The sequence below is a fragment of the Chionomys nivalis genome, chromosome Y (assembly GCF_950005125.1).
Source record: "Chionomys nivalis chromosome Y, mChiNiv1.1, whole genome shotgun sequence".
Taxonomy (NCBI): domain Eukaryota; kingdom Metazoa; phylum Chordata; class Mammalia; order Rodentia; family Cricetidae; genus Chionomys; species Chionomys nivalis.
Window position 1 is genome coordinate 2,839,046 of NC_080113.1, and position 21,037 is coordinate 2,860,082.

The 21,037-nt window shown below is 39.2% G+C and overlaps 1 protein-coding gene and 1 pseudogene across 1 annotated transcript in view; one reads left to right on the plus strand and one right to left on the minus strand.

Moving 5' to 3' along the window:
• The window catches only part of LOC130868819 (probable ubiquitin carboxyl-terminal hydrolase FAF-X), a 176,430-nt gene that overhangs the window by 52,289 nt on the left and 103,104 nt on the right, over positions 1 to 21,037 (plus strand). The window contains exon 11 of the mRNA XM_057760841.1: positions 10,206 to 10,310. Within this exon, the coding sequence (XP_057616824.1) occupies positions 10,206 to 10,310 (105 nt within the window). The remainder of the gene's footprint in view (positions 1 to 10,205; positions 10,311 to 21,037) is intronic.
• LOC130868820 (glyceraldehyde-3-phosphate dehydrogenase-like) lies at positions 8,842 to 9,751 on the minus strand (annotated as a pseudogene).

Consider the following 21,037-nt stretch of genomic DNA (forward strand, 5'->3'; position numbering starts at 1 on the left):
TTTAGTTATGACCCTTGTATCTCTAATCTCTCCAAGACTTTTATCATAATGGGATGTTGAATTTTGTCAAATGCTTTTTCAGCATCTAATGAAACGATCATATGGTTTTTGTCTTTCAGTTTATTTATATGATGGATTACATTGGTAGATTTGCGTATGTTGAACCAGCCCTGCATCTCTGGGATGAAGCCTACTTGATCATAATGGATAATTTTTCTAATGTGTTCTTGGATTCGGTTTGCCAGTATTTTGTTGAGGATTTTTGCCTCGATGTTCATGAGTGATATTGGCCTGTAATTCTCTTTCTTGGTTGAGTCTTTGTGTGGTTTTGGTATCAGAGTTACTGTAGCTTCATAAAAGGAATTTGGCAATGACTCTTCTGTTTCTATATTGTGAAATACATTAAGGAGTATAGGTATTAGCTCTTCTTGGAAGTTCTGGTAGAATTCCGCATTGAAACCATCTGGTCCTGTACTATTTTTGGAAGGGAGGTTTTTGATAACAGCTTCTAATTCTTCACAACTAACAGGTCTATTTAAGTTGTTCACCTGGTCCTGGTTTAACTTTGGTATATGGTATTTATCTAAAAAAGTGTCCATTTCTTTTACATTTTCCAGTTTTGTGGCATTCAGGCTTTTGTAGTAAGATCTAATGATTCTCTGAATTTCCTCTGTGTCTGTGGTTATATCCCCCTTTTCATTTCTGATTTTATTAATTTGCAAATTCTCTCTCTGCCGTTTGATTAGTTTGTATAGGGGTTTATCAATCTTGTTGATTTTCTCCAGGTACCTGCTTTTTGTTTCATTGATTCTTTGGATTGTTTTCTGTGTTTCTATTTTGTTGATTTCAGCCCTTAGTTTGATTATTTCCATTCTTCTACTCCTCCTAGGTGAGTCTGCTTCTTTTTTGTCTAGAGCTTTCTCAGGTGGGCTGTTAAGTCTCCAATGTGTGCTTTCTCTGTTTTCTTTAAGTGGGCAGTTAGTGCTATACTTTCCTCTCAGGACTGCTTTCATCGTGTCCCATAGGTTTGCATATGTTGTTTCTTTATTTTCTTTGAATTCAAGGAAGACTTTAATTTCTTTCTTTGTTTCTTCCTTAATCCAGGTATAGTTCAGTTGTTGTCTGTTCAGTTTCCATGAGTTCATAGGCTTTCTGGGGATAGCATTGTTGTTGAATTCTAACTTTAATCCATGGTGATCTGATAAGATACAGGTGGTTACTAATATTTTGTGTAACTGTGTAAGTTTGCTTTGTTACCGAGTATGTGGTCATTTTTCAAGAAGGTTCCATGAGCCACAGAGAAGAAGGTATATTCTTTCCTATTTGGGTGGAATATTCTATAGAAATCTGTTAAGTCCATTTGATTCATTACCTCCATTAATTCTCTTATTTCTCTGTTAGGTTTCTGTCTAATTGACCTGTCCATTGGTGAGAGAGGAGTGTTGAAGTCTCCTACTATTAATGTGTGCGGTTTGATGGCTGCCTTGAGTTTTAGCAATATTTCTTTTATGTATTTGGGTGCTTTTATATTAGGGGCATAGATATTCAGGATTGAGACTTCATCCTGATGAATTGTTCCTGTTATGAGTAGAAAATGTCCCTCTTCATCTCTTCTGATTGATTTAAGTTTGAAGTCAACTTTGTTAGAAATTAGTATGGCCATACCTGCTTGTTTCTTAGGTCCATTTATTTGATAAGCCTTATCTCAACCCTTTACTCTGAGTAGGTGTCTGTCTTTATGGTTGAGGTGTGTTTCTTGTAAACAGCAGAATGTTGGATCCTGTTTTCTTATCCAATGTCTTAGCCTGTGCCTTTTTATAGGTGAGTTGAGTCCATTGACATTAAGTGATATTAATGACAAGTGGTTGTTAACTCTGGTCACTTTTTTAGTAGTAGATTTTGTGTGTTTCCCTTCTTTGAATTGCGCTGGTGAAGGATTCTAGATGTCTGAGTTATTGTCATTGTTGGACTCCTTGGTCAGTGATGTTCCTTCTATTACTTTCTGTAAGACATGTTTTGTGGCTACATATTGTTTAAATTTGTTTTTATCCTGGAAAATTTGGTTTTCTCCATTTATAGTGAACAAAAGCTTGGGTGGGTATAGTAGTCTGGGCTTGCATCCATGGTCTCTTAGTTTCTGCAGTACATCTATCCAGGACCTTCTGGCTTTCATGGTTTCTATAGAGAAGTCAGGTGTAAGTCTGATATGTTTATCTTTATGAGTAACTTGGACTTTTTCCTTTGCAGCTCTTAATATTCTTTCTTTATTATGTATGCTTTGTGTTTTAATTATTATATGGCAAGGGAATTTATTTTTTGATCCAGCCTATTCGGTGTTCTGTATGCTTCTTGAACCTTCACAGGTATATCTTTCTCTAGGTTGGGAAAGTTTTCTTCTATAATTTTATTAAATATATTTTCTGGACCCTTGAGCTGCGCTCCTTCTCCTTCTTCTACTCCTATTATTCTTAGGTTTGGTCTTTTTATTGTGTCCCATATTTCCTGAATGTTTTGTGATGAGAATTTGTTGGCCTTGCTGTTTTCTTTGATCTGCGTGTTTATTTTCTCTATGGTATCTTCAGAATCTGAGATTCTTTCTTCTATCTCTTGTATTCTGTTGGTTATGCTTGTTTCTGTAGTCTCTATTCGTTTACCTAGATTTTCCATGTTCAGCCGGCCTTCTGTTTGTGTTTTCTTCTTTGCCTCCATTTCAGTTTTCAAGTCTTGAACTGTTTCCATTATCTGTTTGATTGTTTTTCCTTGGTTTCCTAGGGTATCATTCACTGATTTACTCAATTCTTCAAACTTTCTGTTATACTTCTCATCCATTTCTATAAGGGCATTTTTACATGCTGTTTAAGGGCATCAATCACTTTCATAAAGTCAATTTTTTCTACTTCTTCATGATTAAGGTGTCCCTGTCCTCCTGATGTGAGGTCGCTGGTTCTGGTGGTTTCATATAGTTTTTCAGATTGTTGGGTGAATTCTTGCATTGGCGCCTGCCCATCTCTTCCTCCAAATGCTCTCCTATGGATCTTCTTTTACCGGATCAGGTCTCCTTGCCTACTGATGTACCTTCCAAGTGATGTCACTCCCCAGTGATGGTTCTCCTGGTGCCAATATCAGATCTCCGTGCCCAATGATGGCTTTCCTGGTGCCGAGATTAGCTCTCCGTGTTCTTTGGGTAGTTCATAAACAAAGCACCTACCTTGCTTGGTGCAGGCAGGCCATAGTAACAAAGGGACTCCTGCCTGCCTGCTTGTCCTGAGGATTCCCCCTCAGCACCCAGACAGGCTGAGCAGGGTGGTGTTATGTGCCCAAAGAGGGAAGGGGGCAGAAGGGAGGAGGGTTCTGGATGCAAGCTGGGGGGCATAGGAAGAGAGAGGCAGTATGTGGGGAGTAGAGTCCCTGCAGGGAGCCCAGGAAGTATAGTGGGGATGAGGAATCTGAGTTCCCTGTCCCGGGCTCCTGCCGTGGGTCACAAACTCACCCCAATGTGCTTCAGTCTCTTTGCTCAGTTGATTTAGAGGCCTTTTATCTTGTTCTGGCTCTTTTGTGCCTCCTTTTCCATGGGTTTGGGGAATTTGATGGAGACATCCATTTAGGGCTGAGTGTTCTAAGACCGATCACTTTCTGCCTACTATTTGATGACAGGCCTCTCTGTATTTGTTCCTATCTGCTGCAGGGGGATGATTGAGTAAAGAATGCACTGATCTGTAATGTAATACCATCAGGAGTCATTTTATCACTATTTTTTAATAGACCAGTCTTATGTGGTTTTGCCCTAGATAGACCTCTGGACTATCTAGTCTTAGAAGCTTTTAAACACAAGGTAGGCGGCTGGAGAGATTGCTCAGAGGTTAAGAGCATTGCCTGCTCTTCCAAAGGTCCTGAGTTCAATTCCCACCAAGAACATGGTGGCTCACAACCATCTGTAATGGGGTCTGGTGCCCTCTTCTGGCCTGCAGGCATACACATAGACAGAATATTGTATACATAATAAATAAATATTAAAAACACAGGTATGGTAGGGTATGGTTTCTGTGAAGTAGACATTAAGTCTTTATATTGGTTGGTTACTCCCACAAGCTTCGTGCCACCATTGCCCTGTCATATCTTTTGGCAGTCTACATTCTCTGTAGGATAAACTGTCACTTCTGTTATTCAGCATGAGCTGTCAGCTGTCACTTGTCACAAGGCATTCTGTCAGATGTAAAATGTACTGTCAGAATTATTTTGATTGGTATTTCCCTCATTGCTAAAAGATGTTGGCCATTTAAGTATCTCCAGTCACTGAATTTCCTCTATGTAGAATTCTCTGTTTATATCTGTACCCATTGTTTGTTTGTTTCCTTCATAGTTTCTTGAGTTCTTTATTTATTTTGGATATTAGGGCTCTATTGGATTGGACTTGGGGAAACATCTCTTCCCATTCTGTATTATGACACTTTGAATAATGTGTCCTTTGCTTTGAGGAAACATCTTCAATTCATGATATCCTACTTATCAGTTATTGATCTTTTTTTAATATTTATTTATTATGTATACAATATTCTGTCTGTGTGTATGCCTGCAGGCCAGAAGAGGGCACCAGACCCCATTACAGGTGACTGTGAGCCACCATGTGGTTGCTGGGAATTGAACTCAGGACCTTTTGAGAGAGCAGGCAATGTTCTTAACCTCTGATCCATCTCTCCAGCCCCTTAGTTATTGATCTCACTGCCTGTACTATTCTTGTCTATTTCTATGTCAGTGAGTTCAAGACTATTCTCATTTTCTCTTCTATGTGGTTCAGTGTAAGTGGTTTTATATTGGGGTCTTTCATCTATTTGAAGTGTTTTTTTCAGGGTAATAATTATAAATCTATTTTCATTCTTCTACAGTTTGACTGATCTTTCAAGATTTGTTAAGAATTGTGTTGGGATTTTGATGAAAGTGGCATTGGTTCTGTAGATAGCTTTTAGTAGCATGGCCATTTTTACTATTTTATCCTACTGATCCATGAGCACAGACAGGTTTTTCAGTGTACTGGTGTCTTCTTCAGTTTATTTTTTCATGACTTTAAGTTTTCATACAGGTCTTTTATTTGCTTAGTTCAAAATACCCAGGTTACTTTATATTTGAAGCTTTTATAAAAGGTGTTTTTTTCCCTGATTTTTTTCTCAGACTGCTTGCCATTTGTGTATAGGAAGGCTCCTGATACTTGTGAGTTAATTTTGTGTGCAGATCCTTTGCTGAAAGTGTTATCAGCTATAGAAATTTCCTGGTGGAATTAGTCTTCGGTAACTTGTGTATGTTACCATATCATTTATAAATAAAGATATTTTAACTTCTTCCTTTTCAGTTTTTAACCCTTTGATCTCCTGTTGTCTTATTACTCTAAGACAACAAATCTTGAATAGATGTGGAGAGTGGACAACCTTGTCTTGTTCCTCATTCATTTCTCTCCATTCAAGATGCTGTTGGCTTTAATCTTTCTGTAAACTGCCTTTGTTATGTTGAGATATCCCTAATCCTTCTAGGACTTTTATCATGAAGATCTCTTGGATTTTGTCAGAGACTATTTCTTTTTTTTCTTTTTTTTTTATTGAAAAAAAATTTTCCCCCTCCTCCCCACCTCCCATTTCCCTCCCCCTCCTCCCGCCCCTCTCCCCCTCCCCCCACTCCTCTTCTCCTCCCTCTCCAGTCCCAGGAGCAGTCAGGGTTCCCTGCCCTGTGGAAAGTCCAAGGTACTCCCCCCTCCATCCAGGTCTAGGAAGGTGAACATCCAAACTGTCTAGGCTCCCACAAAGCCAGAACCTGAAGTAGGATCAAAACCCCGTGCCATTGTCCTTGGCCTCTCGTCAGCTCTCATTGTCTGCCATGTTCAGAGAGTCTGGTTTTATCCCATGCTTTTTCAGTCACAGTCCAGCTGGCCTTGGTGAGCTCCCCATAGATCGGTCCGACTGTCTCAGTGGGTGGGTGCACCCCTCGTGGTCCTGACTTCGTTGTACATGTTCTCCCTCCTTCTGTTCCTCATTAGGACCTTGGGAGCTCAGTCTTGTGCTCCAGTGTGGGCAGAGACTATTTCTTAATCTAACAATTCGATTATGTGTTTTTTTCTTTCAGTTAATTTTAAATTTATTTATTTATTTATTTATTTATTTTGAGACAGTTTCTTGAAATAGTTTTCAAGACAGTGTGGCTTCAGAGCCTGTCCTGGACTTTCTTTGTAGATAATACTAGCTCTGAACTGATGGGGCGTAAGTGACTGGCAAATAGGATTAATCAGTTTAGCTTTATTTTTTTATTTTTTTTAAATATTTATTTATTTATTTATTTATTTATTTATTTTGAGACAGTTTCTTGAAATAGTTTTCAAGACAGTGTGGCTTCAGAGCCTGTCCTGGACTTTCTTTGTAGATAATACTAGCTCTGAACTGATGGGGCGTAAGTGACTGGCAAATAGGATTAATCAGTTTAGCTTTATTTTTTTATTTTTTTTAAATATTTATTTATTTATTTATTTATTTAATTTATTATGTATACAATGTTTTGTCTGTGTGTATGCCTGCAGGTCACAAGAGGGCACCAGACCCCATTACAGATGGTTGTGAGCCACCATATGGTTGTTGGGAATTGAACTCAGGACCTTTGGAAGAGCAGGCAATGCTCTTAACCTCTGAGCCATCTCTCCAGCCCCTCAGTTTAGCTTTAATATCAGCTTTATTAAGAGGAAGAAGGGGATCACTTCCAAAACCAAGGTTCCAACGAAGAACAGGAAACAGAAGGGAAGGCGGGGAGCACACCTGCAAGATTTATAAGTAAATATTAGCCTAAGGGGATCCCGCCCTTCAAGCAAGGTAATTGGCTGGGCTTCCCCTACATCTCCCCCTTTTGTCTAAATAAGACAGAACCAAACCAAATACAACTATATACAATAGGAACAAATAATAAATATAAAATTACAAATAACAAACAATATTGAGCAAGAAATATATAACAAAAGTTTTACTAAACATTCTATTTCAAGGAGTCTAAATAATGTAGAGAGTAACTGCAATTATCTAATCTTCAACTCCGTCAAAGATCTGAGAAGGGAAGTAATATTACTTAAGCAACCAAGAAGAACAAATGAGAAATTTCCAAAATGTGGAACAAATGACAGAGACAACTGACTACCTGGGCAAAGTCTCGTTTGCAATGTTGAGTCAACCAACTTTGGCTAAGGCCTAACATAACTGACATATCATTATCAAAGGCAAGAAACTTTTTTAGAACTGTCCTACCTTGTCTTGGCAAGATAAGACAATCCTGTTTCATCCACTTATGGATATTCTGTATCTTTGTCAGTAGTTGAGGTATGCGCTTTTTTTTTAACCCAAAGGCCAGTTCTGCCAAGAAGACAAGCTCCTAGTGGAGTGTCTTTGGTGCTCAATGTTCTCTTGGGAGTAGAGCGGTGTTGCCAGGAGTGATTGTGTCTCGTTGGCAAGGAATTCTAGGTTAGGTTAAAGGCCATTTTCTACAGCTCTTCGAAGAGATTGAAGATTATACTATCTATACTAAATATAATCTCTATGTATCTAAAAGACCTGATTATCCTAAATATAAATATGACAGACATAATTTTTAATACCTATCTAACTTGAAGACTAAGAGAATAAACAACTGTGCAATATATGAGGACAATGATCTCCAACTGTAAACAATGTCATTACATAAATAATATCAGAGGTAGAAATGTACATTGCGATACGGTAAATATATTAATACAATATAAACAGGTATAAACATACTCTTACACAGTAAATAGTGGTAGAAGCATACTCACATTTAATATTCAATATATCAGTATACAAGAATCAGTACCAATCATCCCATCAAACCAGTCAATCCCCCTTTTTTTTCATGGAAGTACCTTTCCCCATCCCCTCAATCCTATATCAACCACTAAATGATGTCCCTAAACCTGAGGGCAAACTCTGTTGGGAGAGGGGACGTTGTCCTCAAAGATTGCTTTAAGCTGATGGGGGCGACGTTCTTCTTAGGGGGTCCTGTGAAAGCAAATGATGATAAAATTTCCATAATAACATTTGGTCTAAGAAAATTGAAACTAGCCTCTGAGTGTTTCGAGGAGGTCTGGCTCAAAACTGGAAGTTAAACCACAGACTGTGTGAATTAGAGTATGGCTGTAAACAGCAGTGGGAGGGCCAGAAAACTAGGCAGAGCCGAAGCCAGACTCAGCCGAGGCAGGCGTGGATGGGGCTGCCTGAGAGGTTAAGAGGAGCGTGCTCGGATCGAGTCATGTGCCCTGTGTTCCGCCTGCCTTACTTCAGGGACTGCAGCTCTGGCGGTAACCGCTGGCTAGAACTGCAGCAGGATTGTGCTTGTTCTGCCAAAGCTGTACTGCTGCCAACCAAGCTTGAACGCTGGGAAGCTCAGCCGAGACAGGCGGGGAGGGGGTTAACGCGCTGGGCTTCCCCTACACTGAACTCAGAGATCTGCCTGCCTCTACCTCCCCAGTGCTGGGATTAATGGTGTACACCACTATTGCTGGGCCTTTATGTTCATTTATATATTTTGAATTATCCCTGCATCTTTAGGATGGAGCCTTTTTGAGCATTGTGGTTGATTTTTTTGAATACTTGGGTTTCTTTCTTTTTTTTTTCTTTGACGGGTGTAGTTAACTTTATTCAAGAGAATAGGGCTTCCTGAGCTCCTCCTGGAATTCTTGGGTTCTGGGGTGGAAACTGTGAGGGAGATGCTCAGTGTCAAGGGTTAGTTAGGACAGGGACTGCTCAGCAGCCGAGGGCCTCTCTCTTGCTATGTCCTTGCTGGGATGGGTGTTCCAGGGCAGGCTTCTTACTCCTTGGAGGCCATGTAGGCCATGAGGTCCACCACCCTGTTGCTGTAGCCAAATTCATTGTCTTACCAGGAAATGAGCTTTACAAAGTTGTCATTGAGAGCAATGCCAGCCCCAGCATCAAAGGTAGAAGAGTGGGAGTCACTGTTAAAGTCACAGGAGACAACCTGGTTTTCAGCGTAGCCCAGGATGCCCTTTAGTGGGCCCCCAGATGCCTGCTTTACCACCTTCTTGATGTCGTCATACTTGGCAGCTTTCTCCAGGCGTCATGTCAGATCCACTATGGACACATTGGGGGTAGGAACATGGAAGGCCATGCCTATGAGCTTCCTGTTCAGCTCTGGGATGACTTTGCCCACAGCCTTGGCAGCGCCAGTGGATGCAAGGATGATGCTCTAGGCAGCACCACGGCCATCTCGCCACATCTTGCTAGAGGGGCCATCTACAGTCTTCTGGGTGGCCGTGATGGCATGGACTGTGGTCATGAGTCCCTCCACAATGCCAAAGTTGTCATGGATGACCTTGGCCATGGGAGCTAAGCAGTTGGTGGTACAGGAAGCATTGCTGACAATCATGAGGGAACTGTCATACATGTCACAAACCCATCACAAACATGGGGGCATTCTCAGAAGGGGTGGAGATGATGACCTGTTTGGCCCCACCCGTCATGTGGGCCCCAGCTTTCTCCATGGTGGTGAAGACACCAGTCGACTCTACATCATACCCTGCGCCGGCATCCCCGATTTGATGTTGGCAGGATCTCGTTCCTGGAAGATGGTGCTGGCCTTCCTGTTGATGACAAGCTTCCCATTCTTAGCCTTAACTGTGCCTTTGAACTTGCCATGGGTGGAGTCAATACTGGAACATGTAGACCATGTAGTTGAGGTCGATGAAAGGGTCATTGATGGCAACAACGTCCACTTTGCCAGAAGTGAAGGCAGCCCTGGTAACCAGGCGTCCAATATGGCCAAATCTGTTCCCTCCGACCTTCACCATTGTGTCTCTGAAAAGAGGCTGGTACTGCATAAAAGAGGCTCCCTAGAACAGGGAGGAGCAGAGAGCCTACTTGGGTTTCTAATCTTGAAAAAGTTTACTATATTTTATAGACTTAAGTTTTTTTTTCCTGAATATTATTGGTGTTTTAATTTTTAATTCTTTAATTAATTTAATAAGTTAAATTAATAATTTCCTTTTAATTAAGTACTTTAAGTGGAAAAACTAAGTGGCTTTAGTTTCAGTGGAAATTGTTTTATGTTAAGGGCTATTCTTACCCTTTCAGGTGAAAAGGTACCTAAGGGTTATCAAAGTCATAATACAGTTGTTTATATTTACTTTTACCTTTTTCTGTTTTCTTTCTTTGAAGGCAGGAAAGCATGAAGCCATTGTGAAGAATGTACATGACCTACTAGCAAAATTAGCCTGGGATTTTTCTCCTGAACAACTTGATCATCTTTTTGATTGTTTTAAGGTAAAAGTTCAAATAATAAAATATTGCTATTATTTAATTTGATCTTCTTTGCTTTTATGTGCCTTTGAAAAAAGCATTGATCATTGGATAGTTCCTTTTTATTCTAATTAGAACTTATAAGTGGTTTATATAATAATTTCTGTCATGTGTACGCACTTGTAACCATTTTAATTCTGCTTACTTCTTTGACTTTTGTCTTCTGAAAATTTTAATGTTTATGGTAAAATATCTTACATAAATATAAAGAAAGGTGGGATGATGAGGAGAAAATACCTAACTGCTCAACCATGATACAATAATAAGAAATATTATTTTGTATATACTCTGTAATGTGTATTTGCATTTGTATTGATGGAATTGTTTAAGTATTAAGTATTCTTTTTCTGTGTATTTGGTTAGAAAATTGACTAATAAGAAGTTAGAACCCTGTTACAGTATTAGTGTACAAATAATCTGGTTACCATTGACTTTAGCTATACAAGATTTCTAAGTATTCTTTTTCTGTGTATTTGGTTAGAAAATTGACTAATCAAAAGTTAGAACCCTGTTCCAGTATTAGCATACAAATATTCTAGTTACCATTGACTTTAGCTATACAAGATTTCTTGTTTAAAATCATTATTACATTTTTGGCAATAACTTTTACTAGTCCCTGAAGATAAAGTATTTGTTTGATAATTTTCATTAAAATGTGAATAATTATATTCTATATCCCAATTGCTGTTACTGCCAGCTATACCCTGGAGAAATTCATAGTATATACTGTAGGATGCCTGTTCAGCATTTTAACAGTTGTAGTTTCATAGGCCCCAAACCGAAATTAAATGTGTATAAATTGTAGAAGGATACAGTAGAAGATACTCTCATTAAAATGACAGAAACCAGTATATGAGAACCATTTTATACATAGGTGGAGCTATCTGAGGGAAAGAAATGAAGTGATATTCTAAAAAGTAAAGTTGTTTTGTATTGTGAATACTACTGGCATGTTTATGTATATTTTTTACTGATTTTCATTGAGCTCTACATTTTTCTCTGCTCTCCTCCTTGCCTCTCCATTCCCTTTCAACCCTCTCTTAAGGTACCCACGTTCCTAATTAACTCAGCAGATCTTCTCTTTTTCTGCAATCTATGTCTCTCTTAGGGTCCTCATTGTTGTCTAGGTTCACTGGATTAATGATTTGTAGGCTGGTTTTCTTTGTTTTATATTTTAAAACCACATATGAGTGAGTCCATATGATAATTGTCTTTCTGCATCTGGATTGCCTCACTTAAAATGATGTTTTCTAGCTCCATCAGTTTGCCTGCAAATTTCAAGATGTCATAATTTTTTTCTGCTGTGTAATGCTCCATTGTGTAAATGTACCACGTTTTCCTTATCCATTCGTCAGTTGAGGTGCATTTGGGTTGTTTCCAGATTCTGTCTATGACAAATAATGCTGCTATGGACATAGTTGAGTACATGTCTTTGTGGCACGATTGAGCATCCCTTGTGATATATACCCAAAAGTGGTACTACTGGGTCTTGAGGGAGGCTGTTTCTTAATTTTCTGAGAAATTGCCACACTAATATTGAAAGGGGCGGTACCAGCTTGCATTCATACTAGCAGTGTAGAAGTGTTCCCTTTACTGCACAGCCTCTCCAGTTTAAGTTGTCATCAGTGTTTTTGTTCTTGGCCATTCTTACAGGTGAAAGATGGAATCTCAGAGTTGTTTTGATTTGCATTTCTCTGATGACTAAGGATGCTAAACATTTCCTTAAGTGTCTTTCAGCCATTTTAAATTCCTCTGTTGAGAGATCTCTGTTTAGGTCTGTACTCCATTTTTTTTTAATGGGTGATTTGTTCTTTTGATGACCAATTTCTTGAGTTCTAGTGTATTTTGGAGATCAGATCACTGTCTGATGTAGGGATAGTGAAGATCTTTTCCTGTCTGTAGGCTGTCATTTTGTCTTGTTAACTGTGTCCTTTGCTTTACAGAAGCTTTTCAGTTATAGGAAGTCCCATTTATTGTTTCTCTCAGTGTATGTGCTGCTGGGGTTATATTTAGGAAGTGGTTCCCTGTGCCAATGCTTTCAAGTGTACTTGCCACTTTCTCTTCTATAAAGTTCAGTGTGGCTGGCTTTATGCTGAGGTCTTTGATCCATTTGGACTTGAGTTTTGTGCATGGTGATAGATATGGGTCTATTTTCATTCTTCTATATGTTAATATTCAGTTATGCCAGTCCATTTGTTAAATATGTTTTCTATTTTCCATTTGATATTTTTTGCTTCTTTGTCTAAATCAGGTGTTATATTTCAAAGGATTAATATCCGGGTCTTCAGTTTGGATCCATTGTTTCTCCTGTCTGTTTTTATGCCAAAACCAGGCTGTTGTAACTGTGTAACTGTTGTAACTGTGTTGTAACTCTATAGTAGAGCTTGAAGTCAGGGACTGTGATGCCTCTGGAAGTTCTTATATTGTACAAGATTGTTTTGGCTATCCTAGGTTTTTTGCTTTTTCATTTGAAGTTGAGTACATTGCTTTCAGGGTCTGTGAAGTATTTTGCTGAGATTTTGATGGGCATTGCATTGAATCTGTATATTGCTTTTGATAAAATTGCCATTTTTTTAACATGGACTTATTTTTTTTATTCTTTTTTATTTATTTATTTATTTTTATTCTTTTTTAATTAAAATTTCCACCTGCTCCCCGTTTCCCATTTCCCTCCCCCTCCTCCCACATATTGCCCCCTCCCCCCAATCCGCTCCCCCTATCCCCACTCCTCTTCTCCACCCCTCACACCATTCCCCCTCACTCTCGATACTGAAGAGCAGGAAGACCAAGGTCCTCCCACTTCTATCTAGGTCCAAGAAGGTGAGCATTCAAACAGGCTGAGCTCCCACAAAGTATTAGGATCGAAACCTAGTGCCATTGTCCTTGGCTTCTCATCAGCCTTCATTGTTCGCCGAGCTCAGAGAGTCCAGTTTCAACCCATGCTTATTCAGTCCCAGACAAGCTGGCCTTGGTGGGCTCCCAATAAATCAGTTCCACTAACACCGAGGGTGGGTGCAACCCTCGTGGTCCTGACTTCCTTGCTCATGTTCTCCCTCCTTCTGCTCCTCATTTGGGCCTTAAGAGCTCAGACCATTGCTCCAACTTGAGTCTCTGTCTCTACCTCGATCCATCGCCAGATGAAGGTTCTAAGGTGATATGCAAGATATTCATCAGTATAGGATAGGGTCATTTCAGGTTCCCTCTCCTAAATTGCCCAAGGTACCAGCTGGGGACATCTCCCTGGACACCTGCGAACCCCTCTAGAGTGAAGTCTCTTGCCAACCCTAAGATGGCTCCCCGAGTTAAGATATATACTTCGCTGATCCCGTATCCACCCTTCCTATATCCCAACCATCCCAATCCCCCAAGCTCCTCCCATCCTCCCCTTCTCATGTTTCTCACCCCATTTCCCCTTAGTCCCATGCCACCTCACCCAGTTCCCAGTTTTTGCCCTGAAATCTTGTCTACTTCCCCTCTCCATGCGGATGACTATACGATTTTCTTTGGGTTCACTTTCTTATTTAGCTTCTCTAGGATCACAGATTATATGCTCAATGTCCTTTATTTATGGCTAGAAACCAATTATGAGTGAGTACATTCCATGTTCCTCTTTTTGGGTGGGATACCTCACTCAGGATAGTGTTTTCTATTTCCATCCATTTGCATGCAAAATTCAAGAGTCATTGTTTTTTTACCACTGAGTAGTATTCTAATATGTATATATTCCACACTTTCTTCATCCATTCCTCCATTGATGGGCATCTAGGTTGTTTCCAGGTTTTGGCTATTACAAACAATGCTGCTATGAACATAGTTGAACAGATACTTTTGTCATTTGATGGGGCATCTCTTGGGTATAATCCCAATAGTGGTATTACTGGATCTTGGGGTAGGTTGATCCCAATTTTCCTGAGGAATCGCCACACTGATTTCCAAAGTGGTTGCACAAGTTTGCATTCCCACCAGCAATGAATGAGTGTGCCCCTTTCTCCACCACCTCTCCAGCAAAGGCTATCATTGGTGTTTTTAATTTTAGCAATTCTGACAGGTGTGAGATGGTATCTCAAAGTTGTTTTAATTTGCATTTCCCTTATCACTAAGGAGGTTGAGCATGACCTTAAGTGTCTTTTGGCCATTTGAATTTCTTCTGTTGAGAATTCTATGTTCAGTTCAGTGCTCCATTTTTTAATAGGCTTAATTAGCATTTTAACGTCTAGTTTCTTGAGTTCTTTATATATTTTGGAGATCAGACCTTTGTCTGTTGCAGGGTTGGTGAAGATCTTCTCCCAGTCAGTGGGTCGCCTTTTTGTCTTAGTGACAGTGTCCTTTGCTTTACAGAAGCTTCTCAGTTTCAGGAGGTCCCATTTATTCAATGTTGCCCTTAATGTCTGTGCTGCTGGGGATGTACGTAGGAAGTGTTCTCCTGTGCCCATATGTTGTAGGGTACTTCCCATTTTCTCTTCTATCAGTTTCAGTGTGTTCAGACTGATACTGAGGTCTTTAATCCATTTGGACTTGAGTTTTGTGCATGGCGATAGATATGGATCTATTTTCATTCTTCTACAAGTTGACAACCAGTTCTGCCAGCACATTTTGTTGAAGATGGTCTCTTTTTTCCATTGAATACTTTTAGCTCCTTTATCAAAAATCAGGTGTTCATATGTTTGTGGGTTAAAATCAGAGTCTTCTACTCGGTTCCATTGATCGACTTCTCTGTTTTTATGCATATATTAAGCTGTTTTCAATACAGAAGCTCTGTAATAGAGTTTGAAGTCAGGGATGGTAATGCCTCCAGATGACCCTTTATTATAAAAGATTGTTTTGGCTACCCTGGGTTTTTTGTTTTTCCATATAAAGTTGATTAATGTCCTCTTAAGTTCTGTGAAGAATTTTGATGGGATTTTAATGGGGATTGCATTGAATCTATAAATTGCCCTTGGTAGAATTGCCATTTTTACTATGTTGATCCTCCCAATCGAGGAACAAGGGAGATCCTTCCATTTTCTGGTATCCTCCTCAGTTCTTTCTTCAAAGACTTAAAGTTCTTGTCAAATAGATCTTTCACTTTCTTGGTTAGAGTTACCCATAGATATTTTATGCTATTTGTGGCTATGGTGAATGGTGATGCTTCTCAGATTTCCGTCTCTGCTTTCTTATCCTTTGTGTATAGGAGGGCAACTGATTTTTTGGAATTGATCTTATATCCTGCCATGCTACTAAAGGTGTTTATCAGCTGTAGGAGTTCTTTGCTGGAGTTTTTGGGTCGCTTATGTACACTATCATATCATCTGCAAATAATGAAAGTTTAACTTCTTCCTTTCCAATTTGAATACTTTTGATCCCCTTATGTTGTCTTATTGCTATTGCTAGAATTTCAAGCCCTATATTAACGAGGTATGGAGAGAGTGGACAGCCTTGTCGTGTTCCTGATTTTAGTGGAATATTTTTGAGTTTCTCTCCATTTAATTTGATGTTAGCTGTAGGCTTGCTATAAATAGCTTTTATTATACTTAGGTACGACCCTTGTATCCCTAATCTCCCTAAGACCTTTATCATAAAGGGATGTTGAATTTTGTCAAATGCTTTTTCAGCATCTAATGAAATGATCACATGGTTTTTTCTTTCAGTTATTTATATGGTGGATTATATTGACAGATTTGCATATGTTGAACCAGCCTGCATCTCTGGGATCAAGCCTACTTGATCATAATGGATAATTTTTCTAATGTGTTCTTGGATTTGGTTTGCCAGTAATTTATTGAGAATTTTCGCATCGATGTTCATGAGTGAGATTGGCCTGTAGTTCTCTTTCTTGGTTGTGGCTTTGTGTAGTTTTGGTATCAGAATAACTGTAGCTTCATAAAAGGAATTTGGTCACGATTTCTTTGTTTCTATATTGTGAAATACATTAAGGAGTGTAGGTATTAGGTCTTCTTGGAAGTTCTGGTAGAATTCTGCATTGAAGCCGTCAGGACCTGGGCTTTTTTTGGTGTGGAGGCTTTTTATAACAACTTCTAATTCTTCGCGACTAACAGGTCTATTTAGATTGTTCACCTGGTCCTGGTTTAACTTTGGTATATGGTACTTATCTAAAAAAGTGTCCATTTCTTTTACATTTTCCAACTTTGTGGCATACAGGTTTTTGTAGTAAGATCTAATGATTCTCTGAATTTCCTCTGTGTCTGTGGTTATGTCTCCCTTTTCGTTTCTGATTTTGTTAATTTGCGTATTCTCTCTCCACCTTTTGATTAGTTTGGATAGGGGTTTATCAATCTTGTTGATTTTGTCCAAGAACCAGCTTTTTGTTTCATTGATTCTTTGGATTGTTTTCTGTGTTCTATTTTGTTGATTTCGGCCCTCAGTTTGATTATTTCCAGTCTTCTACTTCTCCTAGGTAGGTCTGCTTCTTTTTTGTCTAAAGCTTTCAGGTGGGCTGTTAAGTCTCCAATGTATGCTTTCTCTATTTATTTAAGTGGGCAGTTAGTGCTATGAAATTTCCTCTTAGCACTGCTTTCATAGTGTCCCATAGGTTTGAGTATGTGAGTCTTCGTTTTCATTGAAATCAAGAAAGACTTTAATTTCTTTCTTTATTTCTTCCTTGATCCAGGTGTGGTTCAGTATTTAACTGTCCAGCTTCCATGAGTTTGTAGGCTTTCTGGGGGTAGCATTGTTGTTGAATTCTAACTTTAATCCATGGTGATCTGATAAGACACAGGTGGTTACCGATATTTTTTGTAGCTGTGTAAGTTTTCTTTGTTACCTAGTATGTGGTCTATTTTCGAGAAGGTTCCATGAGCTGCAGAGAAGAAGATATATTCTTTCCTATTTGGTTGGAATGTTCTATAGATGTCTGTTAAGTCCATTTGATTCATTACCTCCCTTAATCCTCTTATTTCTCTGTTAGGTTTCTGTCTGATTGACCTGTCCATTGGTGAGAGAGGAGTGTTGAAATCTCCTACTATTAATGTGTGTGGTTTGATGAGTGCCTTTAGTTTTAATAATGTTTCTTTTACACAAGTGGGTGCTTTTGTATTTAGGGGCATAGATATTCAGGATTGAGACTTCATCCTGATGAATTGTTCCTGTTGTCAGTAAAAAATGTCCCTCTCCATCTCTTCTGATTGATTTTATTTTGAAGTCAACTTTGTTAAATTAGTCCGTTTGCTTGATAAACCTTTTCCTAGCCTTTTACTCTGAGTAGATGTCTGTGTTTGTGGTTGAGGTGTGTTTCTTGTAAACAGCAGAATGTTGGATCCTGTTTTCGTATCCAGTCTCTTATCCTGTGCCTCTTTATAGATGAGTTGAGTCCATTGATATTAAGTGTTATTAATGACCAGTGGTTAACTCCGGTCATCTTTCTTTCTTTCTTTCTTTCTTTCTTTCTTTCTTTCTTTCTTTCTTTCTTTCTTTCTGTCTGTCTGTCTGTCTGTCTGTCTTTCCTTTTTTCTTTCTTTTTTGGTAGTAGAGTTTGTGTGTTTCCCTTCTTCAAGTTGTGCTGGTGAAGGGTCATTATATGTCTGAGTTATTGTGGGCATTGTTGGACTCCTTGGGTTGTGATTTTCCTTCAGTTACTTTCTGTAAGGCTGGATTTGTGGCTACGTATTGTTGAAATTTGTTTTCAACCTGGAAAATTTTGTTTTCTTGATTTATAGTGAACGAAAGCTTGGCTGGGTATCCTGTCTGGGCTTGCATCCACGGTCTCTTAGTTTCTGCAGTACATCTATCCAGGACCGTCTGGCTTTCATGGTTTCCATAGAGAAGTCAGGTGTAAGTCTGATAGGTTTACCTTTATAGGTAACTTGACTTTTTTACTTTGCAGCTCTTGATATTCTTTCTTTATTCTGTATGTTTTTTGTTTTGATTATTATATGACGAGGAGATTTTTTTTTTGATCCAGTCTATTCGGTGTTCTGTATGCTTTTGGACCTTCAAAGGATTATCTTTCTTAAGGTTGAGAAAGTCTTCTTCTATAATATTATTAAATATATTTTCTGGACCATTGAGCTGTACTTCTGCTCTGTGTTCTATCCCTATTATTCTTAGCTTTGGTCTTTTTATTGTGTCCCAGATTTCCTGAAGGTTTTGTGATGAGAATTTGTTGGTTTTGCTGTTTTCCTTGATCAGTGTGTTTATTTTCTCTATGGTATCTTCACTGCCTGAGATTCTTTCTTCTATCTCTTGTAATCAGTTGGTAGTACTTGTCTCTGTAGTTCCTGTTCGTTTATCCAAATTTTCCATCTCCATCCTTCCCTCGGTTTGTGTTTTCTTTATTACTTCCACTTCATTCTTCAAGTCTTGAACCATTTCCCTTACCTGTTTGATTACTTTTTCTTGTTTCTCTTTGTTTTCTTGGGTATCTTTGAGAGATTTATTCATTTCCTCTACCTTTTTGTTTGTAATCTCTAATTGATTATGGCAGTTTTTCACCTGCTGTTTAATGTCCTCTATTATTTTCATATAATTCACTTTGAGTCAAATTCTTCTAATTCTTCTGGAATAGGGTGTACAATTCTTATTTCGGTAATCCTGGATTCTGGTGATTTCACGTTGCCTTTCAGGTTGTTGGAGGAATTCTTGCATTGTCGCCTGCCCATCTCTTCCTTCAAATGGAGCCAGGAGAGGCCTGGTGTCTTGGTCCAGTCTGTGCTCTGACTAACTCTCTGGGTGTATCTCCTCAGTGTAGGGGCAGGAACCGTTCCCTTCTAGATGGACACCTCAACACCAAAACATGGACGCTTGGTAGTCCAATGACCGGGGGACAAAAGGGCGGGGTCGAGTAGAACACAGGCGACCCTACAGCACAAGCTGGAGGTGCCTGCGCTCCCTTTTGGGGATTGTTGAGGTCTCTCCCATAGGCAGGCACTCACCACTCTGAGTGGGTAGCCTTAGTGTAGGAGCAGGAAGCTGCTCCTCAGCAAAGGACCTTGCAGACAAGGCAGGCTTGGGGGAGTGGGCATTTGTAGGAAAGAAAGTCCTGCAGCAGGAGCTGGGGAGGGGGACTTATGCTCTCTTCAGGGACAGTCCGCCTCTGGATAGCACACACTCACCTGTCCAGATGGAACTTCTCAGCACCTATACAGGGACACCTGGTAGCCCAATGAGCCAGGGACCAAGGGAAGAAGGAGGCAGGCAGGGCGGGTCCAGGAGAGCACAGCAGACCCTGCAGCCCCAGCAGCAGGGGCCCGCACTCCCTCGTGGGGACCTTGAGGCCTGCCTGCTAGTCAGGCACTCATTGCTCTGGGTGGGTAGCCTTAGTGTAGGAGCAGGAAGCTGATCCTCAGCAAAAGACCTTTCAGACAAGGCAGGCATGGGGGGGGGGCGTGTGTAGGAAAGATAGGTGAAATTGCCTACCCAAGAGCGTGGGATACCTTCCACTTTCTAGTGTATTCTTCAATTTCTTTTTTCAAAGCTTTAAAGTTCTTTTCATACAAGTCTTTCACTTGTTTTGTTAGAGTTATTTCAAGGACTATTTGTGAAGAGTGTTGATTCTTTTATTTCTTCCCCAGCCTTTTTATCATCTGTGTACAGGAGGGCTGCTGATTTTTTTTTTTTTTTGAGTTAATCTTGTATCCTGCTACATTGCTTAAAGGTTTTAAGTGTTGTAGAAGATCGTTGGTAGAATTTTTGGAGTCACTTATGTAAACTATCGTATCATCAGCAAACAGTGAGAGTTTGACTTCTTCTTTTGCAATTTGTATCCTTTGATCTCCTTTTGTTGTCTTATTGCTGTAGCTAAGACCTCTAGAACTATATTGAATAGATATGGAGAGAGTGTACAACCTTGTCTTGTTCCTGATTTCAGTGGGATCTCTGTGAGTTTCTTTACAGTTAGTTTGATGTTGGCTGTTGGCATGCTGTATTTATTTAGGTTTCTTTCTTGTATCCCTGCTCTTTCCAAGACTTTTATCATAAAGGAATGTTGTATTTTGTTGAAAACTTTTTTAACATCTAATGAGATGTGATTTTACATTTTAGTTTGTTTATATGGTGGATTACGTTGACAGACTTTCATACAGGGAACCATCCATCCCTGCATCTCTGGAATGAAGCCAACTTTGTCATGGATGATGGTTCTGTTTGTTCTTGGATTTGATTTGCCAGTATTTTATTTAGTATTTTTGCATCAGTGTTCATGAATGAGATTGGTTTGTGATTCTTGTGTGTGTGTGTTTGTGTGTGTTTTTTCTTTATGTGGTTTGGGTAATTGTAGCCTCATAAAAAGAATTCAGCAATATTCCTTTTGTTTTTTGTATTGAACAATTTGAGGAGTATTGGTATTAGTTCTTTAAATCTTGTATAATTTTGAGATGAAACCATCTGCTCCTGGCTTTTTTTGTTTGGGAGACTTTTGATGACTGCTTCTATTTCTTCAGCACTTGTAGGTCTGTTTAATTTGTTTATCTGGTCTTGATTTAATTTTGGTAAGTGATATTTATCCAGAAATTTGTCCATTTCCTTTAAGTTTTTCAATTTTGTGGAGTACAGGTTTTTGAAATGTTATCTGATGATTCTCTGGATTTCCTCCATGTATGTTGTTATGTCCCCTTTTTCGTTTCTGATTTTGTTAATTTGGATATTCTCTCTCTGCCTTATTGGTTAGTTTGGATGAAGGTTTGTCTATTTTGTTGATTTTTCTCAAAGAACCAACTCTTTGTCTCATTGATTCTTTGTATTGTTTCTTCATTTCTACT